The sequence below is a fragment of the Schistocerca serialis genome, chromosome 1, assembly GCF_023864345.2.
Source record: "Schistocerca serialis cubense isolate TAMUIC-IGC-003099 chromosome 1, iqSchSeri2.2, whole genome shotgun sequence".
NCBI classification, from domain to species: domain Eukaryota; kingdom Metazoa; phylum Arthropoda; class Insecta; order Orthoptera; family Acrididae; genus Schistocerca; species Schistocerca serialis.
Window position 1 is genome coordinate 911132383 of NC_064638.1, and position 18312 is coordinate 911150694.

At 43.1% G+C, this 18312-nt stretch overlaps 1 protein-coding gene across 1 annotated transcript in view; it reads left to right on the forward strand.

The window, feature by feature from the left end:
• The window catches only part of LOC126412097 (WASH complex subunit homolog 1-like), a 312903-nt gene extending 301891 nt beyond the window's left edge, over positions 1–11012 (forward strand). Inside the window, exon 3 of the mRNA XM_050081519.1 lies at positions 10454–11012. Within this exon, the coding sequence (XP_049937476.1) occupies positions 10454–10705 (252 nt within the window). The 3' untranslated portion in view covers positions 10706–11012. The remainder of the gene's footprint in view (positions 1–10453) is intronic.
• Positions 11013–18312: the final 7300 nt, after the last annotated feature.

The window sequence follows — 18312 nt, forward strand, 5'->3', positions numbered from 1 at the left end:
CTACAAGAGCGATACTTACGGGGTTGAGGTATATTCCTAGATTGCTCACTTCCTTCTGATGCTTAGAACGTTGTATTTAGTGCTTCATGGGAAAGTTGGCATCTGTTTTCAAGTGTCTGCCAGTTGAGGTTCTTCAGCATCTTTTTGACTCTTTTCCTTGGGACAAAAAAGCCTTTGACCATTCTTGCTGCCATTCTTTGTACTCGTTCAATATCCCCTGTCAGTCCTGTTTGGTATGGATCTCACGCACTTGAGCAATTACACTAGTGCAACCAGTCAGCTCTGTAGACTAACAGCTCTTTGCCGGTATCCTATCAATGAACTTGTCTGACACTTGCTTTACATACATCTGAGCCTGTACGATCATCCTACTTTATCATACTGCAAATGTTACACCAGGTATTTGTGTGGGTTGACGGATTCCAGTCCTGAAATGAAAATTAAAGCACCTGGAGCGTCTCTATAGCATTTAATTTATTTACGCAACAAGTTTCAGTGTTCCACTACACTATCTTCAGGCCCCTTGACCAACGGAAATGGGAGGGAAAAGTGGTTCAAATGGCTGTAGGCACTATGGGACTTAACATCTGAGGTCATCAGTCCCCTAGACTTAGAACTACTTAAACCTAATTAGCCTAAGAACGTCACACACATCCATGCCCGAGGCAGGATACGAACCTGCGACCGTAGCGGTCGCGTGGTTCCAGACTGAAGCGCCTAGAGCTGCTTGGCCGCAGTGGCCGGCGGGGTTGGAATCGCTTAATAGCCTACATTACAACATTTCCAACTAATCGTTTCCGGAAAGTGTAGACTTGGGCGCGTAGCTATTAACTGAACACTTGTAAATAGCACAGAACATTTAATCCCTAACAAAAAGATAAATAGTCAGACTACAATGCTGTGGAGTCCAGAACTTTCCATGCTGAGGCGAAGGGCAGGAGCAAAAAGAAGAGCTTATCAATGTGCTTTAGGGCAATCGGAGCGCACTGCCAGGCTTCATGAATGCAGTGCAATTACGATGCGCTACAAAACATTGCTTCATGAAACTATAAGAACACACTGGGAGAAGTTACTTCGAAGGCAACTGCAATTTATCAAATGGGGAAGACTGTATATTGTTGACTGGAAAGCTTAAGGAACTTACTACCATGTCCACGATTCGTAGAGAATATGGCTCAGTGACGGTTGGATGGAGGAAGCCTGTTTAACACCTGCTAAAAGCTCTGCTACTTGATGATTACACGAACACATATTTTAAAATACGTGCACAATTTCGAAGTGAAGTAGATAGAGAATACGACACTCAGATGAAGGTGTTTCTTTCACTCAGGAAGAAGTCACCAGGCTCGGATGGCGTCTACCTGGAGGTCGTGCAGTTGATAAATCCACTGATAGTGCATTATTTGACACAGCCAGTGTGCTCCCTGCCGCCGTTGGATAAGCAGCTGCCAGCAGCAAGTCGTATACTCTTAGCTTACTTATTTGTTACATAGTTTAATTCTTAATTTCTTTGCGTGTTTTTGGGTACTTTCATTGTTTAATTCATAAATTTCTGGCGTATTATAGTATTTGAGAGTTGTAGCATCGCGCTTTAGTGTTTATTTCGTACTTTCTTACTTAAATTGCGTGTGAGTTTCGTATAGGAGGTGTAATTTCGAGTTTTAGTTACTGTAATCGTAAATTCAGGCAGATTGTAGCGCAGTCGTTAGGCATTTGTACTGGTTAGTTCATACATTCTTTGCGTGTTTCCCTTGCGTTATCTAGGCACGGACTCGTCTTTCAGTAACTGTTGTTCAACATCGATTACAATGGACAGGGACTGTGATTGCTGTGTTCGGATGAGGGCTGAGTTGGCATCCCTTCACTCACAGCTGCAGGCGGCGCTGGCTTCGGTTGCGCAGCTTGAGGCTGTTGCCAATGGGCACCACTGTGGGGAGCCGGACTTGGGTATCACGGGGATGTCAACCTCGTCCCGTCTGTCCGCCGATCGGTCTGCCACTGTGGTTGCCCCGGTTCCTGCCCACAGTGGGGCTGAGTCCTCTCCTGTGGTTGATTGGGAGGTCGTTCCAAGGCGTGGAAGGCAGCGAAAGACGTCCCCAGAGGCTGATCAGAAGCCTCCCCGGTGCGTCTGACAAACAGATTTCAGGTACTGTCTCTGGCTGAGCCAGATGCAGCTGCCTGCCCTGTTTCAGAGGATGATTCTCAGCCTTCAAGGTCCGGGCAATTGCAGAGTGTGGGCTTATTGGTAGTTGGGAGCTCCAATGTTAGGCGCGTAATGGGGCCCCTTAGGGATATGGCGGCTAAGGAGGGGAAGAAATCCAGTGTGCTCTCCGTGTGCATTCCGGGTGGAGTCGTTCCTGATGTGGAAAGGGTCCTTCCGGATGCCATGAAGAGCACAGGGTGCAGCCAGCTGCTGGTAGTGGCACATGTCGGCACTAATGACGTGTGTCGCTTTGGATCTGAGGAAATTCTCTCTGTATTCCAGCGGCTATCTGATTTGGTGAAGGCTGCCGGTCTTGCTTACGAGATGAAGGCAGAGCTCACCATCTGCAGCATCGTTGACAGAACCGACTGCGGACCTTTGGTGAAGAGCCGGGAGGAGGGTCTGAATCAGAGGCTCAGACGGTTTTGCGACCGTGTTGGCTGCAGATTCCTTGACTTGCGCCATAGGGTGATGGGGTTTCGGGTTCCGCTGAATAGGTCAGGAGTTCATTACACTCAGCTGGCGACTACACGGGTAGCGGAGGCTGTGTGGCGTGGACTGGACGGTTTTTTAGGTTAGAAGGCCTCGGGAAAGTACGGGGTGGGCTGCAATCTCAAAGGGTGCATGGCAAATACAGGACGTTCTTGGATCAAGGAACAGTCGGAATTGTGGTTGTAAATTGTTGTAGTTGTGCTGGGATAGTCCCTGATCTTCAAGCGCTAATAGAAAGCACAGAAGCTGAAATCGTTATAGGTACAGAAAGCTGGCTAAAGCCTGAAATAAGTTCTGCAGAAATTTTTACGAAGTCTCAGACGGTGTTCAGGAAAGATAGATTAGGCAGACTTGGTGGTGGAGTGTTTGTGTCTGTCAGTAGTGGTTTATCTTGTAGTGAAGTCGAAGTAGATACTCCGTGCGAATTGGTATGGGTGGAGGTTATACTTAACAGCCGAACTAAGCTAATAATAGGCTCCTTCTATCGACCCGCAGACTCCGATGATATAGTTGGTGAACAGTTCAGAGAAAATTTGAGTCTCGTAACAAATAAATACCCCACTCATACGGTTATAATTGGTGGGGACTTCAACCTTCCCTCGATATGTTGGCAAAAATACTTGTTCAAAGCCGGTGGTAGGCAGAAAACATCTTCAGAGATTGTCCTAAATGCTTTCTCCGAAAATTATTTCGAGCAGTTAGTCCACGAACCCACGCGAATTGTAAATGGTTGAGAAAACACACGTGACCTCTTAGCCACAAACAATCCAGAAGTAATAGAGAGCGTCATGACTAATACAGGGATTAGTGATCACAAGGTCGTTGTAGCTAGGCTCAATACCGTTTCTTCCAAATCCACTAGAAACAAACGCAAAATAATTTTATTTAAAAAAGCGGATAAAGTGTCACTAGATGCCTTCCTAAGAGACAATCTCCATTCCTTCCGAACTGACTATGCAAATGTAGACGAGATTTGGCTCAAATTCAAAGATACAGTAGCAACAGCAATTGAGAGATTCATACCTCATAAACTGGTAAGAGATGGAACTGATCCCCCGTGGTACACAAAACAGGTCCGAACGCTGTTGCAGAGGCAACGGAACAAGCATGCGAAGTTCAGAAGAACGCAAAATCCTGAAGATTGGCTAAAATTTACAGACGCGCGAAATTTGGCACGGACTTCAATGCGAGATGCCTTTAATAGGTTCCACAACGAAACATTGTCTCGAAATTTGGTAGAAAATCCGAAGAAATTCTGGTCGTATGTAAAGTACACAAGCGGCAAGACGCAGTCAATACCTTCGCTGCGCAGTGCCGATGGTACTGTTACCGACGACTGTGCCGCTAAAGCGGAGTTATTGAGCGCAGTTTTCCGCAATTCCTTCACCACGGAAGACGAATGGAATATCCCAGAATTTGAAACACGAACAGCTGCTACCATGAGTTTCTTAGAAGTAGATACCTTAGGGGTTGCGGAGCAACTCAAATCGCTAGATACGCGCAAGTCTTCAGGTCCAGATTGTATACCGATTAGGTTCCTTTCAGATTACGCTGATACAATAGCTCCCTACTTAGCAATCATATAAAACCGCTCGCTCACCGATAGATCTGTACCTACAGAATGGAAAATTGTGCGGGTCGCACCAATGTTTAAGAAGGGTAGTAGGAGTAATCCATCGAACTACAGACCTATATCATTCACAGTAGGGTTTTGGAGCATATACAGTATTCAAACATTATGAATCACCTCGAAGGGAACGATCTATTGATACGTAATCAGCATGGTTTCAGAAAACATCGTTCTTGTGCAACGCAGCTAGCTCTTTATTCACACGAAGTAATGGCCGCTATCGACAGGGGATCTCAGGTTTATTCCGTATTTCTGGATTTCCGGAAAGCTTTTGACACCGTTCCTCACAAGCAACTTCTAATCAAAGTGCGGGCCTATGGGGTATCGACTCAGTTGTGCGACTGGATTCGTGATTTCCTGTCAGGAAGGTCGCAGTTCGTAATAATAGACGGCAAATCATCGAGTAAAACTGAAGTGATATCAGATGTTCCCCAGGGAAGCGTCCTGGGACCTCTGCTGTTCCTGATCTGTATAAATGACCTGGGTGACAATCTGAGCAGTTCTCTTAGGTTGTTCGCAGATGATGCTGTAATTTACCGTCTAGTAAAGTCATCCAAAGACCAGTATCAGTTGCAAAGCGATGTAGAAAAGATTGCTGTATGGTGTGGCAGGTGGCAGTTGACGCTAAATAACGAAAAGTGATCCACATGAGTTCCAAAAGAAATCCGTTGGAATTCGATTACTCGATAAATAGTACAATTCTCAAGGCTGTCAATTCAACTAAATACCTGGGTGTTAAAATTACGAACAACTTCAGTTGGAAAGACCACGTAGATAATATTGTGGGGAAGGCGAGCCAAAGGTTGCGTTTCATTGGCAGGACACTTAGAAGATGCAACAAGTCCACTAAAGAGACAGCTTACACTACACTCGTTCGTCCTCTGTTAGAATATTGCTGTGCGGTGTGGGATCCTTACCAGGTGGGATTGACGGAGGACATCGAAAGGGTGCAAAAAAGGGCAGCTCGTTTTGTATTATCACGTAATAGGGGAGAGAGTGTGGCAGATATGATACGCGAGTTGGGATGTAAGTCATTAAAGCAAAGACGTTTTTCGTCGCGGTGAGATCTATTTACGAAATTTCAGTCACCAACTTTCTCTTCCGAATGCGAAAATATTTTGTTGAGCCCAACCTACATAGCTAGGAGTGATCATCAAAATAAAATAAGAGAAATCAGAGCTCGAACAGAAAGGTTTAGGTGTTCGTTTTTCCCGCGCGCTGTTCAATAGTGGAATGGTAGAGAGATAGTATGATTGTGGTTCGATGAACCCTCTGCCAAGCACTTAAATGTGAATTGCAGGGTAGTCATGTAGATGTAGATAGATGTAGATGTATTAGTAAACGCTGCAAACAGGTAGGGTCGTGGCGATTTCGAAATGTTCAAATGTGTGTGAATTCCTAAGGGACCAAACTGCTTAGGTCATCGGCCCCTAGACTTACGCACTACTTTAACTAACTTAAACTAACTTATGCTAAGAGCAATACACACACCCATGCCGAAGGGAGGACTCGAACCTCCGGCGGGAGGGGCCGCGCACTTTGTGATATGACGCCTCAAACCACGCGGTCACTCCGGGCGACTGGCGATTTCGAAAACAGCTCGGACAGTAGTGATTAAAAAGGGTATCACTGGAAAGCTATAGACCTATTTGCTTATTAAACGTGTTGGTCAAGGTCCAGGAGCGTCTGGTTTGTAACCTGTTGCAAGCACTCTGGGAGGTCTTGGATCTGACTCACTATCAGTACGGTTACAGGAAAGGGTTGATGATGCCGTTTATAAAGCTATTCAGACTGTAGAAAATTTAATTACGAAGCATGCAGTTGCACTCATGATTAACATCACAAGAGCATTCGATAATCTTTAATGGCCTACATTTTGGGGTCACCAAATGTCTGTACAAGAATTTTGTCTATTATTGTAGTGAGAGTAACTTCTAATGACCTGAGTGGGAGAGCAAGGTAATCAGAACGATTAGCAAGGGTTGTTCACGAAACTCCTCAAGTAGTCCATTTTTCCGGGATTTTCGTACTGAACCCTTGTTAGACGTGTTAGACAGGGCAGATATTGTTGAATGTGTTGTTGGGCAGGTGGATGAGGTACTAGTGGTTGCGTCCGTGAACTCAAAGTGAAAAGACGAATGTTGTGTTCGTTCAGTTGGAACAGTGGCGCACGCAAAACAAACTGGCTATAGCCGTCCATAAATGCACGTACATACCTCTGAAGAGAAGACTTTCTCTCGGTAGAAATCCTTCCCCGAGGTTTGGTGGAATTCTCGTGAAACGCAGCACAATTTTCAGGAATGTAAGTATTCCTCTAGGCGCGAAAAGGAACTACTTGGAATGTGTAGCATCCGTTGCTCAAAATTATGCATAAGACTGCCAGTGTTGACACTAACGTCTGTAAATTACTGATGCTTGTAGTGCTGTTACATCATGAAGCTTTCTTTAACGCCATTGCGAGTTTTCTTTCCAGAGTCTGGGCGCACCGCCTTCAATTGGAGCGTTACAGAACAATATTACGACGAACACAACGGAGCGTACTCTTGAAGATCACCGGTGACTTTGGCACACCTGTCGAGGGTTTACTGAAAATTCTGCGGATATGTCGGTTCGATATCGTGGAACGTTACAGGACAGCGTTGTATTGGCTGCGCCCTGAACGATATAGTCGAATGTACGGGATCACAGGATTCCTCAACTCTAATAAAAGACGCTTAAGAGCTGGGAGAACGGCAGTTTGTCTGGGACATTAGAAACACGGTAAGGTGGGTATAGAGAACACTGCAAGCAGTATGCACGACATTGACCCTACTAGAGGTATGGCGCACCTATTAACAGGCCATGGTCCATATCCCAAAGATCTACATTGAGTAGGTTGTGGTAACACACCAATATCTGAAGGTGGAGAGGCTAATTTTCACTGATTACGTCATTTTTAGTTGCCCCTGTTTACGGTTAGAGAGGCAATGCAGAGAATTATAATTATACTGTGACTTGCAAGCCGTTGTAAATGATCAAAATTAATAGACTTCACTTAATTTTATTGCACGTTGAATATTCAAATACAGTTCTTCAGCTTTCAGGCTTAGTATCAAGTAGATACTCTGAAGATCAAAATAACGCGACTTATCTGAGGAACAAAGGGATAGATTCCTAACAACAAGTATTACCTTCATAATAGAGAACGACAGGCACAACTAAAATATATTTAGGAGAAAAATAATATAAAATTACAAAATTAAAAGTGCTACAGCCAGTCACACAGGTCTGCGTAGACACAATGTATGCCGAGGCATGCATACACCATTGGGGACATTGTAGAATAGTGTAGCGATAATAGGTATAGATGTAGGTACAGTTGTAATTAGTCGGAAAGTCTCGATCGCTTCCGAGGCATCCAGTAACACATGTAGCAGTATAAGCTGAAAGCTATTAACTTAAAAATTTAATCAAACTCCCTTTATTTTACGTCGTCTTACTTGATTATATTTTCAACATTCCGTTTTATTTCTACATTATTTATTAACAACAGCTGCTTTTAACACAAGAATGTCCAGTAAAGCCTGGGCAGGTTCAGAGCGAAAGGCACCAGTGAGCGTAATTTTTTCCCTAGTGTTCTCTCCTAAGAGTCGTCATTCCCCTGGTGTTTCGGTGGACATTTGCTATTTCGCTTTGGCAGTGTGTAGCTGAAGTCGTCCCAGACATACACCACTCGTCGCATGTTTCATGCGTTGTAAAGTGTCGATGGAAAGCGTCGGTGTTTTACCGTTGCAAACAAAAATTGTTTTCAAATTTGAATTTTACTTGCCCATTCGACAGATGGGTCCAAAATTAGTTTAGTCCGATATGCGTTTTAACAAGGACAGTAAAACACGAAGAATAACCAGTATTCCAGCAGCGACAGACTGCCCTGTCCCGCGATGACGGCTACCGCCATGCAGAAGTGCCGCTAAGTTGCTGTTGGAGTACTGATTATTCTTCGCGTTTCACTGCCTTTGTTTATTGAATCGGATGGTGATTTTAAACAATATATAGTTGATATAAGGTAAATGATTTTATACAATATACATATGATATAAGACAAGATTAAACCTTAAAGTCCGTGTTTTTCAACCAGTTGATTAAGCTGGGTGTGAGAGTGAACAAGTCATCGGGAATTCCAGGGCATGAATGAAGTGGACAGCGTTGGACTAAATGTTCAATTGTCTGCTCTTCTTGATTACAGTCACACATTGGTGAACTGATCCAGTCCCATTTGTACTTAAAGTATCTACAACAACCGTGTCCAGTCCTTAACCTATTGAGATGACTCCAAAGTTTCCTCGGTAGGTCAAAACCTTTTGACTTCTTTGTGGGATCAAGGTGATGGGCTCTTGTTCCCAATGTTTTTGTTGACCAGTCACAGTTCCAGCTTTCATTTAGATCAAAACCATCCGCGATGAGTTGTCCTGTAGTAACACTTGCTGGTCTTCTTGATCGCAATCGTTGCTGTGGCGGATGACAGAATTCCTAGTGCAGCGGTAGAGAAGGTGATGCAGAGATTTTCTTGGCCTCCCTCAGCAGAGCTTGTTTCCGCCTTAAGTGAGGTGGAGGGATGTGACTCAGTACAGGTAACCAGTGGCATGGGGTTGATTTGATGGAACCAGTAATGCAGCGCTTTGTGTCGTTAAGTTTTCCCCTTGTTAATACGTACCCATAAAACGAATATCTGACTAGACTAATTTGGGACTGCTCTGTCGAATGGGAACGTGAAACATCGATTTAAAATAATTTTACTTCTAATGGGAAGCAAACCGACGCTCTCCTTCAGTGCTGGGAATCGCAGGAAGGAGGTGACGAGCAGTATTTGTTTGGGCTGACTCTATCTGTGCTTCGCAAAAACGAAGCCGCAAGTGTCTGCCGAAACACCAGAGAAAATGCGCCTGACGAGTCTTCCATGTATATAATCGTGCTTATTGAATATGTAAGACCTGTTTGTACTCGTAATTTTTTATGGCAATAAATTGTATTGACTGAGATGTAGACGTAGATACAGATACTCACATCTGACGCCTGCTTTGGCTAGTTAGTGGGCAACTGTTATTCTGCTGCCAAAAGCCGAAAAATGATACTTATGGCGCCAACTTGAGTTGGAATATTCGTCAAGTTGCATCAGTTTTTCAGAGGTAGCTGCAGGGAGAACTTTCCAGCTCTTGTGGTGAAAAACGTCACAGGTCATCACGTGTGGAACATTTCTACATCTACATCTACATTTATACTCCGCAAGCCACCCAGCGGTGTGTGGCGGAGGGCACTTTACGTGCCCCTGTCATTACCTCCCTTTGCTGTTCCAGTCGCGTATGGTTCGCGGGAAGAACGACTGCCGGAAAGCCTCCGTGCGCGCTCGAATCTCTCTTATTTTACATTAGTGATCTCCTCGGGAGGTATAAGTAGGGGGAAGCAATACATTCGATACTTATCCAGAAAGACACCCTCTCGAAACCTGGACAGCAGGCTACACCACGATGCAGAGCGCCTCTCTTGCAGAGTCTGCCACTTGAGTTTGCTAAACATCTCCGTAACGCTATCACGCTTACCAAATAACCCTGTGACGAAACGCGCCGCTCTTCTTTGGATCTTCTCTATCTCCTCTGTCAACCCGACCTGGTACGGGTCCTACATTGATGAGCAACACTCAAGTATAGGTCGAACGAGTGTTTTGTAAGCCACCTCTTTTGTTGATGGACTACATTTTCTAAGGACTCGCCCAATGAATCTCAACCTGGTACCCGCCTTACCAACAATTAATTTTATATGTTCATCCCACTTCAAATCGTTCCGCACGCACGCTCCCAGATATTTTACGGAAGTAACTGCTACCAGTGTTTGTTCCGCTATCATATAATCATACAATAAAGGATCCTTTTTCTATATATTCGCAATACATTACATTTGTCTATGTTAAGGGTCGGTTGCCACTCCCTGCACTAAGTGCCTATCCGCTGCAGATCTTCCTGCGTTTCGCTGCAATTTTCTAATGCTGCAACTTCTCTGTATGCTACAGCATCATCCGCGAAAAGCCGCATGGAACTTCCGACACAGGTGTCGCCGGCATTTCCCTCTGTCAGTGTGCGCTGTCGTGTCGGCAGGTGGAGGCGCGCGCCGAGGTGGGGACGCCTCCGCCTCGCTGCTTCAAGCCCAGCCTGGAGGAGCTGCGGCTGCTGAAGGAGCCGCCGGCCGAGGGCCGGCCCGCCATCCGGCTGACGCGCTGCTCCGAGCCGCCCACGCCGCCTACGCCGCCCTCGCCGCCCCCGCCGCCCCCAGCACCGCCCTCTGTGCTCGGCGCCGGCAGATACGCGCCCCTCGAGCCCATCAAGCGGCGCGACTCCAGCCAGATCTGAGCGGCCGCACTCGCGCCCGCACACACCCCATTTGCTCTCCCATACGTCACGTGTTACATTCGTACACATTACATAACATATATATCGTTATTACGTAGCTAGGACTTTTGTATTGTCAGCTAGAATGATAGATTTTTATTACAATTTGTGGAAGTGGACTGTGAAAATTTCGTATCAGTTGTTGAATTTGAAAAGCATTTTATTGTTATACCTGTTAGCATATTGTATGTAATTTAGTTTTTGAGATATATGGCAATGTTGACAATTGTTACAAACATAAAATATACGCACTTTCTTTTACCTCGTTCTCATACGTTGTTCTCAGTGTTAGATTCCTTACGTCCAATTTCCCAGTAGTGCCAACCCGTTTCACTGTAGTAATTAGTAGTATTTTGTCGCAGTTACAAATAAGAGTCAAAACGTTCCTCGAATTATTAGAAGAAGAACATTTCTTTCATTTACATAATTATACATCTCACTTATTACAGAATACCCCCTCCCCCCCCCCCACCCAATAATTCATCTACACTACTTGCCATTAAAATTGCTACACCACGAAGGTGCCGTGCTACAGACGCGAAATTCAACCGACAGGAAGAAGATGCTGTGATATGCAAATGATTAGCTTTTCAGAGCATTCACACAAGGTTGGCGCCGGTGGCGACACCTACAACGTGCTGACATGAGGAAAGTTTCCAACCGATTTCTCATACACTAACAGCAGTTGACCGGCGTTGCCTGGTGAAACGTTGTTCTGATGCCTCGTGTAAGGAGGAGAAATGCGTACCATCACGTTTCCGACTTTGATAAAAGTTGGATTGTAGCCTATCGCGATCGCGGTTTATCGTACCGCGACATTGCTGCTCGCGTTGGTCGAGATCCAATGACTGTTAGCAGGATATGGAGTCGGTGGGTTCAGGAGCGTAATACGGAACGCCGTGCTGGATCCCAACGGCCTCGTATTACTAGCAGTCGAGATGACAGGCATCTTATCCGCATGGCTGTAACGCATCGTGCAGCCACGTTTCGATCGCTGAGTCAACATATGGGGACGTTTGCAAGACAACAACCATCTGCACGAACAGTTCGACGACGTTTGCAGCAGCATGGACTATCAGCTCGGGGACCATGGCTGCGGTTACCCTCGACGCTGCTTCACAGACAAGAGCACCTGCGATGGTGTACTCAATGACGGACCTGGGTGCACGAATGGCAAAACGTAATTTTTTCGGATGAATCCAGGTTCTGTTTACAGCATCATGATGGTCGCGTCCGTGTTTAGCGACATCACGGTGAACGCACATTGGAAGCGTGTATTCGTCATCGCCATACTGGCGTATCACCCGACGTGATGGTATGGGGTGCCATTGGTTACACATCTCGGTCACCTCTTGTTCGCATTGACGGCACTTTGTACAGTGGACGTTACATTTCAGATGTGTTACGAGCCGTGGCTCTACCCTTCATTCGATCCCTGCGAAACCCTACATTTCAGCAGGATAATGCACGACCGCAAGTTGCAGGTCCTGTACGGGCCTTTCTGGTTACAGAAAATGTTCGACTGCTGCCCTGGCCAGCACATTCTCCAGATCTCTCACCAATTGAAAACGTCTGGTCAATGGTAGCCTAGCAACTGGCTCGTCACAATACGCCAGTCACTACTCTTGATGAACTGTAGTATCATGTTGACGCTGCATGGGCAGCTCTACCAGTACACGCTATCCAAGCTCTGTTTGACACAATGCCCAGGCGTTTCAAGGCCGTTATTACGGCCAGAGGTGGTTGTTCTGGGTACTGATTTCGCAGGATCTGTGCACCCAAATTCCTTGAAAATGTTATCACATGTCAGTTCTAGTATAATATATCTGTCCAATGAATGCCCGTTTATCACCTGCATTTCTTCTTGGTGTAGCAATTTTAATGGCCAGTAGTGTAATTCACACAATTGCATAAACACACATAAAATTACTCACATGGTCTCGGAATTCGTCAGAAACTGTCACCGAATTTTCTGTTACTTTACACCCGGAAATAAAGTTATCCCTTCACGTTTCTTTTAGTCGTGGTATAAGTTGGCAGGTGGACAGTCATCAGACAATGACGGATGTTCCATTGGTAGGGTATTTTAAATCTATTCTGTGATGTTATCGTCGTCGGACTCATCTTACAGAGTGTCCCGTACCTGCACAAGTCGTATCATAAGTTCTAGGCGAAGGTGTGGCCGATGTGGCGCAATCAGGACATTGACTACAATGTGGCTAGAGTCTGCTAAGTTACCTCTAACCGAGTGAGAGGAAGAAAGTCTCCCAGGATGTTTAGCATAGGTGACTTTGGAACAGAGAGTTGTTCGTCTAGTAGGAAATGAATAAGCGTTATCGCGGTACACGGGTATTTTTGGTTCCTTTACTTATCGCGGTACTTAATAAAAATGAATTTCTATTAAATACTGCAATATCATATACTTTGTTAAATACTGTGGGCTAGTTTGAGACTTTGAAATAACTCAATACCACGATAACATTCGTACGGACCTCGGCTATAATATTTTAAACACAACGCGCGACTCACCGCCTTCTAATAGATAGGTCGCGTGAGCGCTGGTGCTATTTTGAAAAGAAGATGTGGGTGCTTTTACGCAACCTGTAATAATTAATTTGGTTCTCAGGGGACCACTGGTCATTATGTACAAAACTCCATAAAGTAACTGAGATATTGTTATGCTCGTTGAATGGAATATTTTTCATTATTTATTATTCGTTATTTGCAAGGCAAAACTGGAGAGAATCTCATTTGCCGTTAAGCGGCCAAACTTAAAACATACTGAATTCATTCAGTATTATAAATATTAATAAACGAAATCTGTTTTTACTCTGTGAACTCTGAAACTATTGGAAGATCAAAACAGAGAAATCTCTCACGTTTACAATTAATATTATGACATTAGTTTCTCATTATAAAATATCGTCAGCGTAATGGCCGACCAAATGCTGCTAGGGGAGATGAGCTCTCAGCAACATGAAGTTCTGAAAATAAATTTGTTAATTATAACTAATAATTACTACCATGAGAAGTGCCCACTAAATCAATAATACACACTTTCTGATAACAATTATAAGTATATTTTCCTAAATTACAGCCAAACGTACATTAAATACCAGACTGCTATACAATGGCGGCATTCCAATAGACGAAACAAAATAGGAGAGAGATTTGAATAAAACAATAGTCTCTGGTCATGTTCATTTTCATTACACAGAGATTATAGACAAAAAATGTTCTTTGTTAATCACATCACTGTTTGTGAGCTTTGGTGGTAATAATTACACTTTTTAATCTTTCTTATAATCGCTCACACGTACGCAGTCTTGAAATAATTTATAGTTCACACGCCACACAAGCAAAAACACTTTTCTTTTTTAAAATGTCAATTTATTTTACGTACTGTCACATGGGCCCCCTAGTGAGGGTGTACTTAATATTGTGTACATATTTATGCACAGTCTCACTATTGTCTCGCATCATTAGTTCAGTGTTCATGTTCCCATAAATGTGGTAGGTCAATCTAGTACAATACACAGTTATATATACAATAATATGTCTCATATATATGTCACGTGTCTTAAATATGTTTCGATCTCACTATTACAGGTGAGTACATTTACTATTTTCAACTCTCTTTTCTATCAGGAATGTGAACAATCCGGAATCCTACAGACACGGTACGAATTGACTTACGCTCCCCCATTTGGGCTATAGGCGTAAGGAAAAACGGGTGAAAAACCTCGCCCGGAGCCTTTGGATTGTTGACATTCAGTGTGTCTTTATATTATTTAAGCTGATAATATGTCCATTGAATTAATCAACAGATATATATATATATATATATATATATATATATATATATATATATATATATATGGCCCTCCCCTATGGGGAGAGACGGAGAGTTTTAGTTTCTGCGAATCAAAATTTACGAAGTTAATAAGTATTTTTAATTTACCCGTAACCATTTTCCACACAAAAATGAGAACATGGATTTTCTTGAATTACAGCACCAACTACCAAGAATCAAAACAAATGTATATATATATACAGGGTGTAAATTTTAAGTTGACAAACCAGAATAACTGGAAAAATAAGCTTCACACAAAAAAATGTGTAGAATCCAAAGTTCATTATTTTGCTGGTGTTAAAATTAGCCCGCCACCCCAGCCCCTGGGGGTGGGGTGGGAGGCAACTTTAAAATTTCAAATGGGAACCCCATTTTTTATTGTAGAATCAGATTCCACATAAAAAAACTAAGTACATTTTGTCTTAAACATTTGTTTTGATTCTTGGTAGTTGGTGCTGTAATTCAAGAAAATCCATGTTCTCATTTTTGTGTGGAAAATGGTTACGGGTAAATTAAAAATACTTATTAACTTCGTAAATTTTGATTCGCAGAAACTAAAACTCTCCGTCTCTCCCCATAGGGTGGGTCTGAGAGAGAGGAAATGTTGACCCAAACAACGTTGGTTAAATGGGTCAATATTTGTAAAGCTTTAATTCCTCTCTCTCAAACCCCACTCTATGGGGAGGGAGGGAGAGTTTTAGCGAATCAAAATTTACGAAGTAAATAAGTATTTTTTTATTTATCCGTAACCATTTTTCACACAGAAATGAGAACATGGATTCTCTTGAATTACAGCGCCAACTACCAAGAATCAAAACAAATGTTTAAGACAAAATATACTTAATTTTTTATGTAGAATCTGATTCTGCAATAAAAAATGGGGTTCCCATTTGAAATTTTAAAAGTTTCCTCCTGCGCCACCCCCAGGTGGCTGGGGTGGTGGGCTAAGTTTAGCACCAGCAGATGCCCCCTCGAAAATAATCAACTTTGGATTCTACACATTTTTTCGTGTGAAGCTTACTTTTCCAGTTATTCTGGTTTGTCAACTTAAAATTTACGCCATGTATATATGTTAATCGGAATTACGTACACAGTACGTTTGTCTTGAATATTAAAGGTCACCTTTGCGAAAATGTCTATCTGTGCCTGGATTATTTGTAACTGGCTTGGCACATATTTTGTATAACATGTACATGTACATCACAACAAGTTATTTATATAGTTTACAAAATTATTTGGAATATTCGTTAAGATTTTACAGATGCACACGGTGTTTCACTTTCTGTGTCCTCTGCGCATCGGGTTAGTTACAAGTTTACATTGTAGTTGGCAATTATTTTTTCACCATCAACATTAGGTACATTTCAAAGTTGCATCAAGGTAAGAGCCATCGAGCCATCGATGCTGGTGTAGTGGTTGAGATGTCGGCGAGTTGTTGTTGCAAGCCGACGGAAGCGTGTACGGCAGCCTGCCGCTAGCAGCGACAGTTCGTTGACTTGCGCCGTGACGTCCGCGCAGACAGCTGACAGTCGCCAGGCGCCGCGCATCAGCTGTGCAGTCAGGAATGTCTGCCGGCCGCTCGTCTCGCGTACAACATGAAAACATTCGACCGAGCATCAGTCCATCAACAGAACAGGACAAATACACATATCGAAGGTGCTGACAGAAGTGTTATTAGTCTTCAAGCACTCCTCAGACATTCATGTATACTGTTTTTGTTTGCACTTACATTATGTACGAACGTACGAGATCCAGTTCTTTACATAAGTTTGCGGCTCGTACATTTCAGCATTTTAGCTTAATCACTGTTTTTTGTTAAATGTTTACTACTCAGCACTACACACTGTCACTGATGCGAGTGTTCATCCGAGTACATAGCTGTGACATTTTCTCACTTCGCTATGTTGGGCCTGCGTCGCTTCTAGCGTGCGTTTGTTGGCCCCGAGATCCGCAGTTCGCTGTGCTCTACCTGTAGCGTCCCTTCACAGTCCACGGGGAATATTCCGGTCATAGGAGGTTTATCTTGTCCACAGAAACATTTCTTCACACTGTAAATGTCCATACTATTTTGCATATTAAATTATGTATTTTGCGGAAGGCCCACCATGTGTGCTGTTAATTTTATTTACCTTAACTCACTGTATTTAAACAACAGTTATACGCTGCAAAATTCAGTTAACAGTCATTGTGTTAGCACACAGTTTAATGTTCACTTTTTAAATCGCATTACAATTAGTGATTCACTTTATCCGTATTGCGCTATCTAAGCGTCCGGATAATCTCACTTATAAATCGGAGCATATTAGCACATATTACTTGAGCTATATAACAAATATGCCTTTCAAATTACACAGTAATATTCAATCCTTTAGCTAAATCAGAGTTACACCCAGATACGACTTTTCACTCCGTATCAAGTGATTGATTTAGCTAGCACCTCTTATTTAAATTTTCGATCAATTGGTCTTCCTGGACTGGTGAGTTCGGTAGGTTTTTACATGGAGTATGTATAGCCATTCAACACTGATTCATTTCCTTTTATTATTGTGGCGCTTGCAGTTGCCTTGCTTGTCCGGGTGCAACTGCACGCGCTTCCAAGCTGGAATCTATGCAGATATTAATTATCTGTCATACCTTCGGTTATTATACTGTTTAGAGAATAAATCCTCAGATTTCTCGCATTCTGTTAATGGTTTGCGGCTAGTATGTGTTCCAGCAACCATGCACAATGCCTTTTTTGTTTTCGATTTTGTGCCAAGCGCCATTAAGCAGATTGATTTACTAGTCCTCTGTTCACATAAAAACAATTAAATACATAACTCTCATTCTCTAGAACCTTACTCACACTCATACTTAGAAACTACCACATCTACATATGTAATAAGCAAACACATAAAATTCAAGATACATGAAATAAATTTTAATTAATTATGTATTTATACCTAATCTCTGTACACTTTCCAGATGAGTTTTATTTTCATTCAAGCACCTGCTTGCACATCCATGGGTATGTATGGCTTTAGATCCTTGTGGGGATATAATCCTTTTACTTTTCCTGTCTCTGGGTGTGCCAGAAGGTAACACCCGTCATGAGGTATCTCCATGATTCTGTGTGGCCCTGAATATAAAAGCTACCACTTTTTGTTACTCCTTTTGATACTCGAAGACTTGGGATGGGTCTTTAACATCACAAAGTGTCCTCTGTTGTAACTGTAGAGTCTGTTCAAACTCCTATCATATTTTTCTTTTCTAATTGCTGCATGATGCTGCAGTGCAAGCACGGCTTGTTGTAATTTTTGTTCTCTAGTTATGACTCTTGGAATACGTGGCAGAGGTTTCAGGTACATTCAGCATCATTATTTCACAAGGCGTGCACCCCGTGGATTCATGAGGCACATTGTTATGAATTCTCTCAAAATGTGGTACCAACTCAACCTACTTAATTTGTTGCTTTGCCGCATATGATCGGAAAAATCGATTAAAATCGCGAAAACAACGTTCCACGGGATTCGCGCTTGGGTTAAAAAATGATACTAAAATATGTTTAATGTCGTGTTCCCGCAGAAACATTTTCCAGTCCTGGCTTTTGAAATAGCTGACGTTGTCTGTCAGCAAGGTCATCGATTTCCCGACGTCTGGTATATAGTCTGATACAATTTTTCGGACTATACTTTTTGTAGTGGAGGTTCTTGTGGGACACAATTTCAGATGTTCT